The sequence below is a fragment of the Chrysemys picta genome, chromosome 3 (genome assembly GCF_011386835.1).
Source record: "Chrysemys picta bellii isolate R12L10 chromosome 3, ASM1138683v2, whole genome shotgun sequence".
Taxonomy (NCBI): domain Eukaryota; kingdom Metazoa; phylum Chordata; order Testudines; family Emydidae; genus Chrysemys; species Chrysemys picta.
In genome coordinates, this window is record NC_088793.1 from 161,434,237 (window position 1) to 161,452,470 (window position 18,234).

The window sequence follows — 18,234 nt, forward strand, 5'->3', positions numbered from 1 at the left end:
CCCAAACAGGCCTGGAAAACTCCCCCTCTCCAAGCAGCCTCCTCCACCAACAGTCCTGGATTTCTGCTCTGTGGTACCATAGTTGGGCATGTACGGGCAGGGGGTAAGGGACATCTCAGTAGTTCTGTACCATCTTCAGCAGCTAAAGCCTCTCTCTCTGCCTCTTCAGAAGGCCCCTTATGTGCCCTTCCTGGGGCTGCCCCGGCTGTGATCTGGAGAGACAAGGTGAGTGAGTTGGACAAGCTTTTGAGCCACACACAGCTCTTCCGCAGGTCTCGGCAAGGCACTCACCCCTAGCACCGCGCTGGCGCTGCGAGCCCTCGCTGAACCAAAGGCTAGGGTGCCATCTACTGCATCTCTGCATCATAGACCCTGTCACCCTCCTCCATTACACACACAGCCCCGTGCGAAAGCACCTGCGTCTGCATGAGCTTAATCATTAAAGGGTGTGAGCTGCATCTCTGACCCTCACACCCCATCCCCGACCCGGGTCTAGAAACAGGCGATGGCTCAGGGCGAGGGTTTTATCAGAACGGAGCATTCACATTCAGCACCAAGCCGCTTTCCTCCCCCAGGGCCATGAGCGCCGCGCCGGCAGGAGGACGAGCCTCCTCCAGCCCAGCCCCGCGGCCAAGGAGCGGGTAACGCCCCAGCCCCTCCCGCCGGGCAAGTGCCACCCTTTGGCGCGGCGGGGGCGGGCTGCCCGGCGCCGCTGCATATAAGCGGGGCGCGGAGGCTCGGCCAGGGGCCGGGCGCAGGGAGGAGCTTGCAGCCGGCGGGGCTCGGCGCTGGCTCAGTGGCGCTTGTGGCGAGCCAGCCGCGTTCGCTCCCGGTCCGGGGCCAGCTGCCGGGATGGGGCGCTACTCGGGCAAGACCTGCCGCCTGATCTTCATGCTGGTGCTGACCGCCGGCTTCTTCGTGGCCGAGCTGGTCTCCGGCTACCTGGGCAACTCCATCGCGCTGGTGTCGGACTCGTTCAACATGCTGTCGGACCTCATCTCGCTGTGCGTGGGCATCGCCACCGGGCGCATCGCCCGCCGCGCCCGCCGGGGCCCCGGCGCCACCTACGGCTACGGCCGCGCCGAGGCGGTGGGGGCGCTGAGCAACGCCGTCTTCCTCACCGCCCTCTGCTTCACCATCCTGGTGGAGGCGGTGCTGCGCCTGGCCCGGCCCGAGCGCATCGACGGCCCCGAGCTGGTGCTCATCGTGGGGGCGCTGGGCCTGGCCGTCAACGTGGTGGGGCTGCTCATCTTCCAGGACTGGGACTCCTGCTGCAGCCGCCTGCAGCCCCGCGCCGCCACCCCAGGGCAGCTCCAGGCGGTGCCCGGCGCCGGGCGGGAGGAGGCGGCCGTGGTGGAGTGTCAGGAGGCTGTTGAAGCAGGTGCCTTTCAGTTGCATCCTAGCTTGCTCCCGCTCCTCCCCTCCTCCTTCCTTTCTTCCCTTTACTTTCCCTTCTCCCATTCTGCCCTTCCCTTTCTCCTTCTGTCTCTCTCTTGCCCCCATTCCGGCCCTCCATCCTGCCCCCCTTCCTCTCCCCTTTTCATCTTTAAATCAAGACTGGATGCTTTTCTAAAAGCCTTGCTCTAGGAATTATTCCAGGGAGCTCTGTGGCCTTTCCTAGCCAGGTCAGACTAGTCACAGAGGTCCCTTCTGGCCTTGGAATCTATCAATCATCCCCTCCTTCCTCCTTTGTTATTTCACGTTCCCCTTTTCTATAGCTTTGCTGCTATTGTGATATCCTAATGACCTTGTTAGTGATTGTGGCTCTTCCTTTGGTGGGCAGAGGGAGAGACAACCTTAAAATAAAAGGAAACATCCTCTTGTCTATTGTTTGTTGTGGAATCTCCTCCAAAGTCTGCTTTAATGGTAACCGCAGAGTGAACAGATTCCATGCAAACATACTACATATTTCACGCTTGTATGTATCCTATACTGTATTGTTTGAAATAGGCAGGGGGAAAGGGTCGTTGATTAAAGGGATGTTGGCCAGAGACTGACTTTTTCTTGAGTTGATGTTTGTTTCTCTTTAAAATAAGTTGGTGTTGAGAAAATTGGTGTTTTTTTTTCTGTTTGTAGAATTTATACACAACACAGGGTTTCTTCTTTGAATGCAGGTGATTCCCTGAACACTCAGAAAAGGCCTGAAGAGCAGACAGTACAGAAAAAAGAGAAAAAGTCTGAAGCTTTGAACATCAGAGGTACAGTATTTTGTTTTTTTTTAAAGACTTTTCAACTAGAGCTGGTCAAAAATGTCCAAATTTCAATTTTGATTTGTTTTCAGAATTCCAATGAAAATAAAAATGATGATAGTTTTCACAATTGTTGACCAACTCTGGGTTTTTTTACATTCTTAGGCCAGGTCCGCAAATGGTTTGAAGTGGCAAAGATTACTTCAATGAATCAATGGGGCATTTGAGGATCTGGCCCTTTGTGTGTGTTCACATTTTTATTTTTGATTGCACCCTTTTAAACAGCTTTATCTTCAAAGTCTCTTCCACTAATTTTAACTGATTGAAGTCCCCATGCTCTTCTTTTCGGTCTGTTTCTTGAGCATCATTACCATAGTATTTCAGTTTTTTTTAGTTGAATTGCTGGAGCAGTTTCCTTAAAGACTGGTATCAATGATGCCCCATAGTCAGTTGGGTAAGGAGTGCTGAAGAACAGCATAGTGGTTCTGCAGCCCTGTTGTTCTGTTGACTGTTTCCTGACAGAGACCCTCTTACAGACCACCTCTTCTCCCAGCAGCCCAGTCCTCACATTTGTTTCTCAAAATACTTTTCTGCCCAACACTAGAAAGGACTCCACAGAGCTCTGAATATCTGCAGAATGAAATATGCTAATTAAACTATTCTTGAAGGTAACCTGCATCCCCTTAAAATAAACAAACATAACTAACTAGATATGTGGATATATCCTGAATGCCTCAAATGCATCCAGCGCATAACTGATTTTAAATACACTTTTTATTTAAAAACAACAAAAAAGCCCCACCAATAATACTTAGCATTTTATTTAATCAAAACACTATTAAAAATGTTAAGCAAATATTTTTTTGAGATTTTTCTTGGTCACAGTTCACCATCTCTTGCACAAGTGTGATGTTCCCACATCCATTATGCAGGTAGTGCCAAGTGAATCCCATATAAGGGGGTGGTCAGGTGAGGTAAGTGTCTATTTTTAGTATATGGTAAAGATTTGCAAAGTTTTCATTATTATACTAATGTAAAAAAGTATTCTGCAAAGCCGCACCATATGCTGAAACAGTGGCACTTACTTTAACTTCGTGGATGTGAAATCCTCAAAATACTACATGCTAGTGTATTTGGCACACTAAGGTGTTCATTTTAAGCACTGTATCTTCTAACTCTGCTCAGAGTAGATCTAATTTACTTGGTGCTGAAAACATGAGCAGCACTGAGCAGCCCATCCTCATTAGGGCTCCCAATATTGCTAATACCAGTGGAGCTGAATCAATATTAGCAACGATGGGACATTTTAAGATTTTTCTAGTGTAGACATCCACAGTTAGCATCCTAGAATTATAGGGAAGTTGCATCTTGTCCATCCCTCTTGTCAGTGCAGAAGTAAACTCTGCAGTACTCAAGTCCAATTAAATTTTAAATGGAAAGCAGTGAGGCTTCAACCATTACTACAGCTAAAACTGCCCTCAGGACCCTTGTGACCTCTAGGGAGCAGATTGCTCTGGAAAACCAAAAGGGGAGTTCTCTTAACCCTACTAGGAAGAAACTTATTTCAGCTGAAAGTTAGTACTTAATGAGTACAAGGCAGGCTAGTGAAATATTGCCTTCCCTTCCCATGTGGAGGATCAGCATTTGGGCCCCAAACTGGCAAGGAGCAGTAGCAAAGGCAGTGTTCTCAGCCTTAGGGAGTTTAGTGTCTTACAACACTGCAAAGTGAAAACTTGCAGCTGAGCATTGAAAGGTTTAAGAGGGAGCTATATGCAGCCCTCCTAGTTGAGAGAGATTATGTAGGAGTGAAGCTTTTAAGAGTGGGTGTAAATGGAAGTTTTCAGAGGTGGCAACTCCACTTATCCCCCGCCACCCAAAAATAAAAAGTAATGGCAAGTTAGTCTTATAAAAGTAGAGCATTACAGTCTAACAGGGTTACATTAACGTGCAAGTTTGGATGGGGGAGGTTGTTAGAAAGCACATCCAGGGAAAGATATTTAAACTTGCAAGAAGGAAACAGAAGATTCTAAGATTAGTGTGAATGTGTAGCAAGCACATTATCTTACTCCATGTAATTCCCAGGGCTGGCCTAGAGAGGTATTACAGGCATCTTTTAAAATGCATACACTTTTCTCATTCCTTTTTTCCTTCCGTGCCCATGGAAGAAAGAAGAGCTGTTATGCAGTGTTTTCTGAACTTGCAATAGTACAAATACTTACACTAAAAGATATGAAACCAAGCTGAAAAATTTGGACCCAAACTTAGTTATTCTCAAAGTCTGAGGGCAAATGAATTGGGTGTGTGTGTATGTTAATTTGGCCTATATAAAGCTAGTTGAGTTATGAAGCTCAGATCAGGATCCAAACTTGTCCAGTGTTTGGATTTGTGCTTTTGGTTTAGGCCCATCTCTGTATCATGTGTACTTAGACCTTTCCCCCTCCCTCCAAAGTGAGTGGTTAGCTATATTGCTGCTATTATTTCAGAAGTCAGCAAAGTCATAGAACTGCTATCAAAGGAGAATAATTGATCTACCTAGGAGAGAAGTGGACTATGCCTCTTTTAGCAGCTCGGTTATTTGATCATCCGTAATCATGATATATGAATTGATCACTGCCCTTTATAGGTGTGCCCAGCTCTTAGTAAGCTCCAACAGTTTGATTAAAAACATTGTACGTTGGCATGCTGTTCAGTGCTAACTTCTATGGATCTGTTGGGTAGCCTAAACGTTTAATAACCCACCAAACTTATGTAACCATATAGTTGTTCAGGCTCATCCCACCCACCCCAGTTGTTTTATTCTCAACTGTTGCAAGCTTTATATCTGATCATGGTACTAAATGCTGTAGTTTCATGTTGAACAAAATAAATTCAAAAGTCTGTAACAGTTTATTTGGATTCCCCCCCTCCAAATTAAGGCTAATGCAAAATGGTATTATGTCATTTATTTCAGGTGTTCTTTTACATGTGATGGGAGATGCACTTGGATCTGTGGTCGTGGTAGTTGCTGCTGCAATATTCTATGCACTTCCCCTGGATGCCAATACTCCATGTAACTGGCAGTGTTACATTGATCCAAGCCTGACGTTAGTTATGGTGGTCATCATTTTGTCCTCTGCCTTCCCACTTATCAAAGAGACTGCAACCATTTTGCTGCAGATGGTTCCCAAAGGTGTTAATATGCAAGGACTGAGTAAGGCAAATTTGTTACTGAGTTTTTATTAATTATAGTGACATACTTTAGTGCTAGTGTTATTTCTGGAATGACATGTTTGGATTATATACTCATAGCAGCTCTAAATTCTCAAGAACTGAGAAATGGAGTCACATGTTTGTGTCCTAGCAACATGACTCAAATCTCTGTGGATTAGTTAAAGCATGCATTTTGAGAATGTGGTACTCCAACAATACATAAAAATACCAGACCTTGAGATGTTATCAAACAACCCACACAAAACATTATTAGTGGAACAACACTGAATTATAATAGTACTTCCTAGTGCCTTCTGTCCCAGGATCTCAAAGCGCTTTAGAAATGTTAATCAACAGTAGGATTTTTGGTTATTTTTGTAACTTTATAAATGCACATTTACTTAAGAGATTACTTTGTTTTTTTGTGAAGTCCATCAGGGTCTGAGCTGAGCAGAAGAGGGGAGATATGGTCCCTGCCCCAAGGAGATTACAGTCTAGCGTTGATCCTACAAAGTGCTGAGTGTCTACCATGAGGGGCTGAGTGCCCTCAGCTTTGTTTGAAGCCAATAAGTGTTAAAGGCATGTCCAAAGAATTGGTCCCCAAGTTAAACAACTTAGTTCAGACCCTGGATGACTAGAAGAAAGTGAAGCTTGCAGGGGGTATAGGTGTTATGTTACATACAACTACTTTTAAAAAGTCACATGCTTATATCTTAGGTGGATGAGCATTGATAGCTGTCTTTCCTCATGGCTGGGGCTTTTAAACACTGTTCCTCATAATAACCAGAAACTTGCAATTGGCCCCCCCCCCCCCCCCGAGCAACCCTCTTAAATTATTTTCTCTTATGTTTTCTAGCGGAAAGACTAACTGATGTGCCAGGGGTTAGCAGTCTTCATGAGGTGCATGTCTGGGAACTGGCAGGTGGGAAGAATATTGCTACCCTTCATGTCAAGTGCCAAACCACTTCTGATTACCAAGATGTCTCTTATAAAATGCGGGAGGTTTTCCACGAAGCAGGGATCCATTCTGTAACCATCCAACCGGAGTACATTGACCACAAGGCCTCTGAGCTAATATGCAGCTCACCCTGTATCTCAAAAGCTTGTGCTTCTCAGTTGTGTTGCCCTCAGCAGGAAGTTGCACTTAACCATTATCATGAGTATCTTGAGAAAAATGGCCTTTCCCCAACACTGCATAAAGACGATAGTTTAAATAAAAATGGTGTTGAAATTCCTATTGAGCATACATTGGCAGGGGCTGTAATTAAAAATACAGACAATTGTAAAAAATCAGATGACAAATCATATCTACGCAGTACACACTTTTAAAACTGTTAATTTTACACTTCATAATCTCTGTATAGAACAAAGCCTAATGGCCAAAAAAGTCAGAGGCCATTGGTTGGAGCTGAACAGCGCATTGGAAAAGCCATCTCTGTTGTAGCTATAAACCAAAACATATGTAAAAACCTGTTATCTGAAATAAGGATTATTATCATCTTAATTTTTTGCATTCACCTAAAATAGTTATTATGCAATTTAGCACTAATTTCTTGAGCTAACTAGATGGGACTTTTTATTTTTAGAGTATAGCAGGTGTACTGCAGTGTAGACCGATGCTCGCAGTTTATGGCCAATGGCACTGGGAATTAAACTCTGGTCTTTTTACTGAAATGGGCTGCTTAATGAAAGCCCTGTAGTGCATTGATGATTCTACTGGATTGAACTATTGTATCATCATTAAGGAATTTAGTAGATATGTTTTTCACTAATCCTTAAACTCAGTTTACATAGTCAGGAATTTTCAGTTGTAACCATAACTCTTGTGCTTCTGAACTGTGAGCTTGTGAATGAAATCAAAGTGTCTGATAGCTGGAAAACACACACAGGAATGTTTGACTTTTATTATTTTCTGGACTGCCTCTTGTTTTGAGGGGATGGAGCAGAAGCTGATTTCTTGCTTCTCTAATAATAGTATATTATATTATTATTATATAGTAGTATATTTATTTCTGGTTAGTGTAAAGAATACACTTGCCGACATTAAAGCACAGGAACATTTGCTAATTAATTTTGTATGAGGATTGTATCTACTCTAGTAAATGGAAATGTAGACACTCATCCAATTAATTCTGTTTGTTCACCATTTTGATTGTAAAACTCAATTTGTTTTGATGACCAAAGTAATTGTAATAACTACACTGGGTCTAATGTGTCAAGTTAGGTGGGAATTACTGTGATTTTTTTTAACATACCGTATCTTAGTTGTCATTCATAATGAATAAATAAGCTAGTATTACCTATTCATGAATAGCTTTGATTCTGCAATTCCATTCTTTTCAGTAAGACACAGTTCAACCTTTTGTTTGTTAAGAAAGTTCCTTAAAATTTGATATACAATTTTTATGCTTAAAGGGAACTTTTTAAAAACTATGCCAGTTTATTGCCTTGATTTTATCACGGTAGCCTCTTTGGGTTCATTTTAAAGGTTTTAAGCTTCTCACCCTCCCCCACAGAGGTATATTTCAAAACATTATGTTATGTGCACAAATTCCACTACCACTAGGAAATGTAGCCTCCTAGTTATGTTTTTAGAATCCATTCTCAGGTGCTTTGAGGAAAAACAAGACACCTCACCCTAGTACCAGGGTTGGGCTTAGGCCTGGGCCGAGTCTACTTTTCCAAGAGGGAACACTAGAACCTACCTACCCTGGCTGAGAACACCACTTGACCTCGCCTTGTTAGGCAGCTCAGCTCTACCAGTGCTCACAGTCAGAACCTTCAGAATGTGTTCATTGTCAAAAACAGCCTTTCAATATCTTACTCACCCAGGGTACGCTCCCTATTTATTTGGTGCCCCATAATTCAGCATCACCTTGTGAGGATGGGCAAAGAGATTCTGTGCCTGGGCTGGTAAATTTCCAGGACCCATAGGTTAGGCTGGTTTGAAAGTAGCACAGCCATAGTTAGTACAGCCAATTACATCCTCTTAAAATAATCTTAAAGGCAAGACTTAATGAAGCATACAGCCGGTTTCTCATTGCTTGAGAACTTCCATTTTCTGAAGGAGCCATTGAAATCAACATAGCCAGTAATACCCATTTAAGATCTATATTTATCCTCTTTAAGCAGGTTTTATCTCTTGGGTAAATAGATCTATTTTTATTATATAGATTAAATTGTATGTAGCTATTGCAGTCTTTTTGACCCAGTCATCCCATTGACATCAGTTGGAGGTTTGGGTGTAAGGACCGCAGAGTCCTGCTGTAAGGGTGTTGCACAAAATGACAAGTCAGGAAACAACATCTTTTTATACTGCTCTGCCTTTTAAAAGACTATGGCATGAGCTTAAGACCGCCCTTGCTTCTGTTGGGTTGGTGTATAACTATGGTGTTATTTAAATGTAGTTTCCTTTGTATCTAATTTATTTATATTTCCTTTTGAGAATTAAAGAAGAAATGGCAAAATCTTTCCCCGAAAACCATAAGTATTAGTATGATGGAACTTTAAAAAAAAAAAAATCACACTTTCACACTTGGGTACATATGTCTTAAATCAGGTTGCCGTGTTTTGTATTAAGTTTGAAAGATTGGTTGTCAGTATTGTTTATTACTCTGGAATTACAAAAAACTAATAAGTGTGTAATGCCTTGATGTTTGCTTATATAGACCATCTTCTTTCCCTTTCCCCCCCTCCAATGTTTGATAAAGTGGTGGTTACCTACTTCTCAGGTTCTTTAAAGTATTGTAACCTGAATGTATAGTGAAGTAATTCTCTTCTACTTGTATGCTTACCTGTTAATATTAATATACTTTATCTATGACCTATGAATAGATAAGCAAATAGCAGGGACTATAGAAATCTTCAGGTACAAAAATCAAATAGCTTCAGACTTTGCTTCATTGTACTAAATCTGTTTACATTACTTAAAAGCATTTAATTATGAAGATGGGCCTTGCCTTCTCTCTGTAGGGAAGAAGAGCACTTTCAGGATAGTAACAGGACAGGAAACCTGGTAGGATCAAGTCTCTGCCTTTATTGAGGATTGTGCTACACAACACTTTCTTCCTCAACATACTTTTCTTAAGTCCATTACAAAACTAGTTATACTGGTTGCTTGTGTTGCTCCTCTTTCTGATATATTCCGTTCTACCCGTTAGGTATTTGACCTGAAGAGATTTCCCTTGAATTCCCATGGTGTCTCTTAACTCTTGAAATTTGCTTCCCCATTGTTTGTTTCAGTATTTTATTCATCCTTATCCACAGACCCTTGTTCTAAGTCATAGATTGTAGCTTAGCACATTTTGGCATACATTCCATTCTGGTTTCTTTAATTCCATTACATTTTTCTGCATTCAGTTACCTAAATCTCCTATCGGCCTGTTCTTCCAGGCCCATCTTAATGTTGGGTGCTATGCTCAGCCCTTCCCACACCAGATTGGCCTCCTCAGAACCTCTCTCAACATTCCTCCTTTCAGCTTGTCATAGTTGCCTATAGTGAATGAAATCTGTATAAAATATGGATGACATTTAACTAGTCATCCATCTCCTTCCTCCTGAACTGCTTTCAACTTATAAGCACCCTCTGAATTTGATAGATAAGCTAGTTCTTTATCCCCTTACCCAGCTCACCCTGGTGCCATATTTATTCGTTGGATTTGCAGATCAGTCTTTTGGGGCCAGATCTTCAACTTAGTATAACTCCATTGAAGTCAATGGAACTATGCTCAGATTTCCTAGCTGAGGATCTGTCCCAAAAGTCTAAGTGAATTCAAGTTCTCAGTCTTCTGTGTTCTGTCTTTCTGATCACAGTCATACTGATTATATTTGTATTTTTTCTTTCTCCCAATAATTTTTCTATACTTGTTTGTCATCTTGCCCCCATTTTTCTTTGTAAAGAGTTAGAGAGGGAATTCAGTTAACTTATTCTTAGCAGTGTCTCCATTGTGTTACTGAATTTTCATCTGATCTCTTGCTCTTTATTTTCTCTAGGAAGATACTTGATCTCTTGTGCAGCCATTTTTCATTCTCTTTGACTTTGATAGTTCATTCTTTATGGTCTGCATTTCCTTACACACAACCTTTTTTTTTGTACTGTCTAGTTCTTCTCCTGTACCTGTTTTACAACTTGCATGTGCCTCTTTCATTCCCTGATTTAACTTTTGCACTCCTCACTCATTCAGATTGACCGTTTCTTGCCATCTCCTCCTTTGTGTTTGTTGCTAGATGAGATACAAAACCATTGCAAATTAATCTTTGAACGTTTTAAATTCTGTCTGCTGTCAGGATCTTTTGTATTTCTGCCCTTTCCTATTTGATTACACCATTCCCTTTCTCAACATTCCAGTGTCTTCCAAACATTTTTCCCCTGGAATTCAGCCTTCTTTTTTCCCTATCTTTGAGTTTTCTATAGTTCTAACTACAAGACTAAGCAACATTGGTTTTTGTTATTTTTTAGGCTGCTATCCTCTGATCATCCACCATGTGGATGATTTCACCCTGCTGTGAATAATTTGAGTTCTTCACAAATAGTCCAGCTTTTTTTTTTTTTTTTTTTTTTTTAAATGGCTGTTTTGTGACCATGAGAGGATAAAATTAAATCAATAAGGTTTCACAGGAGTTACTTCAAGGAAGAGTTTGACCATTGATTTTTCACATGTGAAAGGAACAAGTTGCAGAAGTGTTTATCAAACTGTTATGAAGATTTCTATAGAACCTGCTTACTATGCAGTCTGAATTATGTGTCGTGTATAGTGGATGCACCTGCAAGTGATAAATGCTTTATTTTGGACTGTGATGCCTTATATGAGGACTTCACTGTAAGGTTTTGTTACAAGGTTGGAGTTATGTTGCTTAAAAACTTGCATTTTCTGCCTTTATACTGTATATGATTTGAATAATGTACCATAATATAATTTCCTTGATCATTGAAATCCCTGAATTGTAAACTTCAGTCATTTTATTAACTGTTAATAAGAGATTTCTTAATGTGTTATGTACATTTATATTATTTTCAAAGTAAAGAAAATTCAAGGTGCTGTAAATAAAATGTATTTTTAAGGAAACTTGTCCTGTGCTTGATGTGTATTAGAAACTGGAGACCTAAAGTCAATATATGAAATTGATTTAACATGTCCATGATTGTTAAGGACCAATCCTGAGCCAAGGGCTTGTTGACTACTTGACTTCATTGTGAATCTTGCCTGTGAAAGGAGAACGGGGTTTGGACTGAAAAAACAAACCATTTTTCAAATGTGCTCAGCATCCCGCAGCTCTCATTAAGAAATGAGGGACTTGTTGGGTGTTGAAAACACGAGCCCCCTTTGTTTATCTTCAGCCACTCAAACTGTTTTTGTTAAACTGTGGAGTGAATTTAGAGCTCTTGATACTGAGGATCTAAGAAAGGGTAGTGGCTACAGCCAGGCATAGTGTGTACAGAATGCAGATGCTGTGTTCAGTGTCACCGCATAGCTCTGCCAATTCATGTTTGCTATTCCAGTGCCAGCTTCTGAGCCATGCTTGTGACTTCTGCTGTGGTTTTGCATTGTGGACCAGAGTCAACTAAGAGACTAAGCAGAGCTTACTAAACATATTTTGAGCATGTGAACTAAACAGGATTTAAATCTAGATGTCCACCTGTGAAAGTTATCCTTAGAGCTTTAATCCTCTGTGCTATATAGCTCCCAGGATGAAGCTTTTGGTGTTTACCACCTGGAAAAATGCTAATGAAGGGCCAAATCTGTGTAACACAGATGCATTAGTGGGGAAAAGAGGGCAAAGGGAGCCTGTTTCCTGTGAACTCTAGCTAGTGAACTGGTGCAGGAGCAAGGCAGAATACCCTGCTAGTGCCTCCTTGGGCACTAATGTACTCATTAGTGGGCCAGATCTCCAAAGCAGGCCCCTGACACTCTGAGTGTGCTGCAGTGTGTAGGGAGGGTGCACACACTGATGCTTTTTGAGCGAGTTGTAAGGTATGCCCGACCATACATCCTCTTTTCCTACCTCCACCTAGCTAACCTGAACCAGGCGCTACCAGGAGCCTACTGCATTCACTCTGCTTCCCTTCATGCCCACGTGGCTACAAAGACCAAGGGCAGATTTGCACAAATCTGTTTTAGCAATGTTCAGCAAGACCAGTATTAACTGTGCACGGTTTTAGTATTACTATATAATTAAGATTATGGAACCATTCCATAATAAATAAAGGTCAACTTTAATATTGATTAATATGTCTAATAACTAAAGCATTAATGCGAATTACATTCCCAATGTTCATATAAAAAACGTGGGGGAAATCAGTATATTCTATAGTAAGGGGAGTGAGGGAAGGATAGAAACCTGAAGCTAGTCACAGCTTTAGCTCTGACACATTTAACTTATTAACATTTGAAAGGCCTATATTATTCTTCCAACTGCACATAGCAACATGCTTACAGGCTAACATCAACCATTTGAAGGCCTTGGAGATATAGAGGCCATTGTTTAGCTTTATGCCTCATTGTTTTTCCTTACTAGAAAGGTGGATACTGTCCAGGTATTTTCCTATTTCCAAGAAGCCACAGAAGAATTGGAAAGAATTTGGTCTGATGCAGAAGGTCACATTTTAAAAACAGCTTCCAAAAAAAGCATCCACAAAATGTGTGGATTTGTGAATGCAAATCTCACTATTTATACAGGCAAAATTAATTAATCTGGCAAATTCTAATTTGCATGTACAAATACAGGTGTTTGTGCTTGCACATGTGGGAATTTTGTGAGTAAATTTCAGGAGGCTCTTATGAAATGTTGCCCAAGAATGCCAGTGTATTGAAAAGACATTATAAGACATTATTTGTGAGTTGTTGATGTTGTTCTGCTCCAAAGATTGGCATGGGGGGGTGGAGCTGGAAATCAGAATAGCCAATGGTAGCTTCTGAAGGACAACATGGAACACGCTGTTACAGCTATAACATAGAATCATAGAATATTAGGGTTGGAAGAGACCTCGGGAGGTCATCTAGTCTAATCCCCTGCTCAAAGCAGGACCAACACTAACTAAATCATCCCAGCCAGGGCTTTGTCAAGCTGGGCCTTTAAAACCTCTAAGGATGGAGATTCCACCAACTCCCTCGGTAACCCATTCCGGTGCTTCACCACCCTCCTAGTGAAATAGTGTTGCCTAATATCCAACCTGGACCTCCCCCACTGCAGCTTGAGACCATTGCTTCTTGTTCTGTCATCTGCCACCACTGAGAACAGCCGAGCTCCATCCTCTTTGGAACCCCCTTCAGGTAGTTGAAGGCTGCTATCAAATCCCCCCCTTCTCTTCTGCAGAGTAAATAACCCCAGTTCCCTCAGCCTTTTCTCGTAAGTCATGTACCCCACCAGCCCCCTAATCATTTTTGTTGCCCTCTGCTGGACTCTCTCCAATTTGTCCACATCCATTCTATATTGGGGGGGCCAAAACTGGACACAATCCTCCAGGTGTGGCCTCACCAGTGCCGAACAGAGGGGAATAATCACTTCCCTCGATCTGCTGGCAATGCTCCTACTAATACAGTCCAATATGCCGTTGGCCTTCTTAGCAACAAGGGCACACTGCTGACTCATATCCAGCTTCTCGTCCACTGTAATCCCCAGGTCCTTTTCTGCAGAACTGCTGCTTAGCCAGTCAGTCCCCAGCCTGTAGTGGCACATGGGATTCTTCCTTCCTAAGTGCAGGACTCTGCACTTGTCCTTGTTGCACCTCATCAGATTTCTTTTGGCCCAATCCTCCAATTTGTCTAGGTCACTCTGGACCCTATCCCTACCCTCCAGTGTATTTACCTCTCCCCCCAGCTTAGTGTCATCTGTGAACTTGCTGAGGGTGCAATTCATCCCATCATCCAGATCAGGGACCAGTAACCTTTGGCATGCGGCACGCCAGGGAAACCTCCTGGTGGACCGGCCAGTTTGTTTACCTGCCACATCTGCATGTTCAGCCAATCGCAGCTCCCACTGGCCGCGGTTCGCCACTCCAGGCCAATGGGGGCTGCGGGAAGCAGCGAGGGTCGAGGGATGTGCTGACCACCCTTCCCTTCACATCCCTTGCTAGCTGCAACTCCAATTGTGTCTTGGCCTTCCTGATTACACCCCTGCATGCTCAAGCAATATTTTTATACTCTTCCCTAGTCATCTGTCCAAATTCCCACTTCTTGCAAGCTTCCTTTTTGAGTTTAAGCTCACTGAAGATTTCACTGTTAAGTCAAGCTGGTTGCCTGCCATATTTGCTATTCTTTCTGCACATTGGGATGTTTTACATGAAGTTAAAGTCCTGTGTTATTTAGGGCAGGATGCAGCCTGTGAATTTGCAGACATGGGAGCCATATGATTAATGGCTGGAGAAGACCAAGCCAGCCATCTGCTGGAGTAAACCTGTAATGCTGACCTCTTCATCTACATAGGGCTTTGTCTTCACTGACACAAAGGTTCCCCCTTCCCCCCGCCCCCCAGCAAGGTAACAAACATGCAATAGTTCTAGCTTCTTGTAAAATCATAAGGTGAGACAAGGCACTTGTGGTATTTACTGCAAAGTAGTTAGGCGAGGTCAGCATTATCACCCCCCAGCCCTGTCGGTGGTTGACCTCACCTAGTTTATCTTGCACTAAAACTATAGAGCTTCGTCTCCATTATGGTTTTACAGCAAGATAGCATGTGTTAGCTATTTCACTGTAAAAACACACCCTTCTTGTCAGTGAAGATCTAGCCATAGTCACCCATCCCCCCACTCCTCCCCCCCTTTGAGCTAAAGGACAATGATTCTTAGCAGAATAGACCCTATGCCTCTCAGTTCAACAGTTAAGATTGTATTCAGGAATGTTCAGTGGTCAGGGTGACCCAAGAGCAAGTGTGAAAAATCAGGTGGGGTAATAGGCGCCTATATAAGACAAAGCCCCAAATATCAGGATTGTCCCCATAAAATAGGGACATCTCATCACCCTAGCAGTGGTGTGCACTCTCACTCAAATTAATGATAACAACATGGATGCTCAGTAGTCTTCCTTGTGCAGGGATTTGCCATGGTGCTGGCATATTTCTGTGATTTCTCCTCATTTTTTTATTACATCCCCTCACAAGGCCAGCCTTGATTGGACAGACCAGGTGTTATGCAGAAGCTCATGTCTATGTACCACCTGAGCTCTGCTCTCTGCTGGATGGAATATCAGATCTACTGAAGTGTCTGTGTCATAGAAATGTAGGAGTGGAAGGGACCTTGACAGTTCATCTAGTCCAGCCCCCTGCACTGAGGCAGGTATTATCTAGATCATCCCTGACAAGTGTTTGTCTAACCTGTTCTTAAAAACCTCCAGTGATGGAGATTCCAGAATCTCCTTAAGGAATCTGTCTCGTGCTTAACTGCTCTTACAGATAGGAAGTTTTCCTAATGTCTAACCTAACTCTCCCTTGCCGTCGTTTAAGCTCATTACTTCTTGTCCTGTCCTCCGTGGTTAAGGATAACAGTTTATCACCCTCCTCTTTATTATCATTCTTGAAGATTGTTATTGTCCCCTGATCCCCCAGTCTTCTTTTCTCCAGACTAAACAAACAATTGTTTCAATCATTCCTTGTAGGTCATGTTTTCTAGACTTTTGATTATTTGTGTTGCTCTTTGCTGGACTTTCTCTGATTTGTCCACATCTTTCCCAACGTGTGGTGCCCAGAACTGGACACAATACTCCACTTGAGGCCTTACCTCTGCTGACTAGAGTGGAAGAATTACTCTTCGAGTCTGGCTTACAACTACTCCTGCTAATTCATCCCTGAATGATTGCTTTTTTGGCAACATTACACTCTTGGCTTATATGTAGTTTATGATCCCCTATCAGCCCCAGATCTTTCTCTACAGTACTTCTTCCTAGACAGTCATTTCCCATTTTGTATGTGAGCAATTGATTATTCTTCCAAACTATAGTAGTTTGCATTTGTCTTTATTTGAATTTCATCCTATTTATTGGAGACCATTTCTCCAGTTTGTCAAGATCATTTTGAATACTAATCCTGTCCTCCAAAGCACTTGCACCCCCCCCCCCCAATTGGTATACTCTGCAACCTTTGGAAAACGGCATAGAGAATATATTTATAATCATTTATGAAGATATTGAATAGAACCAGACCTAGATCCACAGGATCCCATTCAATATGCCCTTCCAGCTTGAGTGTGAACCATTAATAACTACTCTGAGTATGGTTTTCCAACTAGTTGTGCACACATCTTATAGTAGGTTCATCGAGCCTGTATTTCCCTAGTTTATGAGAAGGTCATGTGAGACAATATCAAAAGCCTTATGAAAGAAGGAGATATTAGGTTGTTGCAATATGATTTGTTCCCCTCTAGGGCCTGTTGTAAGCCCTAATACCACTACAGCTAGTAGAGGTTCCCCTTTAGCACAAGCAGCAGGGACTGGGTTTTTGGGGTAGAAGGCCCTACCTTATCTTCCTACTGACAACTGTGAAGTCCTGTACAACTATAAAATGGATATGCCATTTCCCTGGTCATAAGGGCAGGATACAACTCCTTCAAAGCCTGTCCATGAAAATTTTGGGGTAGCTGGAGAGGAGTCACTTGTGGGGAGGTTCCTTGGATAAGTCTCAAGAAACTAAATAGGCTCTGTCTTCAATTCTTTCAGCCTTTACCAGCCCAGGAAGTAAGGAATTCAGGTCCCAAGTGCAAGAATTTAGGGCTGAATCCCCTTCTGGTAGAAATATGTGATTGTGCACTGACTTCAACTGACTTTTGCCCATTTTCACCAGCAGAGAATTTGGCTCTTAATTCTGATCTCCGCTGCATGGCAGAGAATTGGGCTGCCACTAGGACAGTTGGCAATCCTGCCGTGGAAGCTATAGAGTAGTTCATCACTCACCCTTAGCAAGTGAAAATTTGTTGTCCTGGACACAATGGGAAGACTATAGAGCATTAAGGCAAAGTTCTGCCTCCTGCTGACACAACTCAATGTCTCTAGTCCTCATGTTATGTTTGCAACCCACAAATAGCAGTTATGTTATATTTAGTTTTGATACAAGAATAATGGCCCTCTAGGCACTCTGTACTGGCCAAAAAAAAATAATCATATGAGACAAGTAGCAGCAGGCAACCAAGAGAAACAACAAGGATTCTATCTGACAGAACTCTTTCAAAGCAGTAGTTCACCTTCCAGTGGCTTCTTCCAAGCCAACTTCTCTTGCAGATTTCCATGCTCATTACTGCATGCACAGAGGGAGCCTTCTTTGTATGCGACACACACACAAGGCAAAGAATAACCAAGCTAAACGTGGCCTCTGGACAACACTCCATTAAAAAAGGGAAGAATGAAAGCATGTTTCTTTTGCAAGTGGAAATCTTTTCCACTTTTATTACCAACAGTAACTCCATTGGCTGAAAGAGAAGCAGCAGAAGGGAGAAATGCCTTATGTTGCATTCAGCAGCTGAGAGCTGTTACTCCAATATCAATGAAAAATACAAATAGTGGTCACTTTTCACTGTGGTGTCATGTCCAGGTACATCTTCCCCATCTCATACACCCCTCTAACCTGTCCCTTGAGAAGTGGTGTGGTGTACAGGAGTTGGGTAGTATCCCTTTAAATAGTTTGTGGGCCCACTAGTGAGCATCCTGATTTTCTGTTGCAGAAGCCATCAGAATGCTGCCAGAGAAGTGTAGAGATGTATGTAGTTAGGCATTGAATGTTTATACATAATAAACAAACAATTATTTGGAGTGCAATTGTGTCAATGTGATTTCCTCCTACTCTTAATGTTGTAGAGAGCAAAGACACAACAGGTGGTAGATCTATCATCGGACCCACAAGACCCTGCTATATATCCATTTTTACTCGTCTGACT

At 42.4% G+C, this 18,234-nt stretch overlaps 1 protein-coding gene across 1 annotated transcript; it reads left to right on the plus strand.

Annotated features, from left to right (window-relative positions):
* Positions 1-709: 709 nt before the first annotated feature.
* Positions 710-11,443, plus strand: SLC30A10 (solute carrier family 30 member 10). Its single transcript, XM_024113974.3, has 4 exons — positions 710-1,381; positions 2,115-2,198; positions 5,140-5,379; positions 6,235-11,443. Exons 1-4 carry the CDS (start codon positions 853-855, stop codon positions 6,705-6,707), a joined length of 1,326 nt encoding a protein of 441 aa, XP_023969742.2. The 5' UTR covers positions 710-852; the 3' UTR covers positions 6,708-11,443.
* The last annotated feature ends 6,791 nt before the right edge of the window (positions 11,444-18,234 follow it).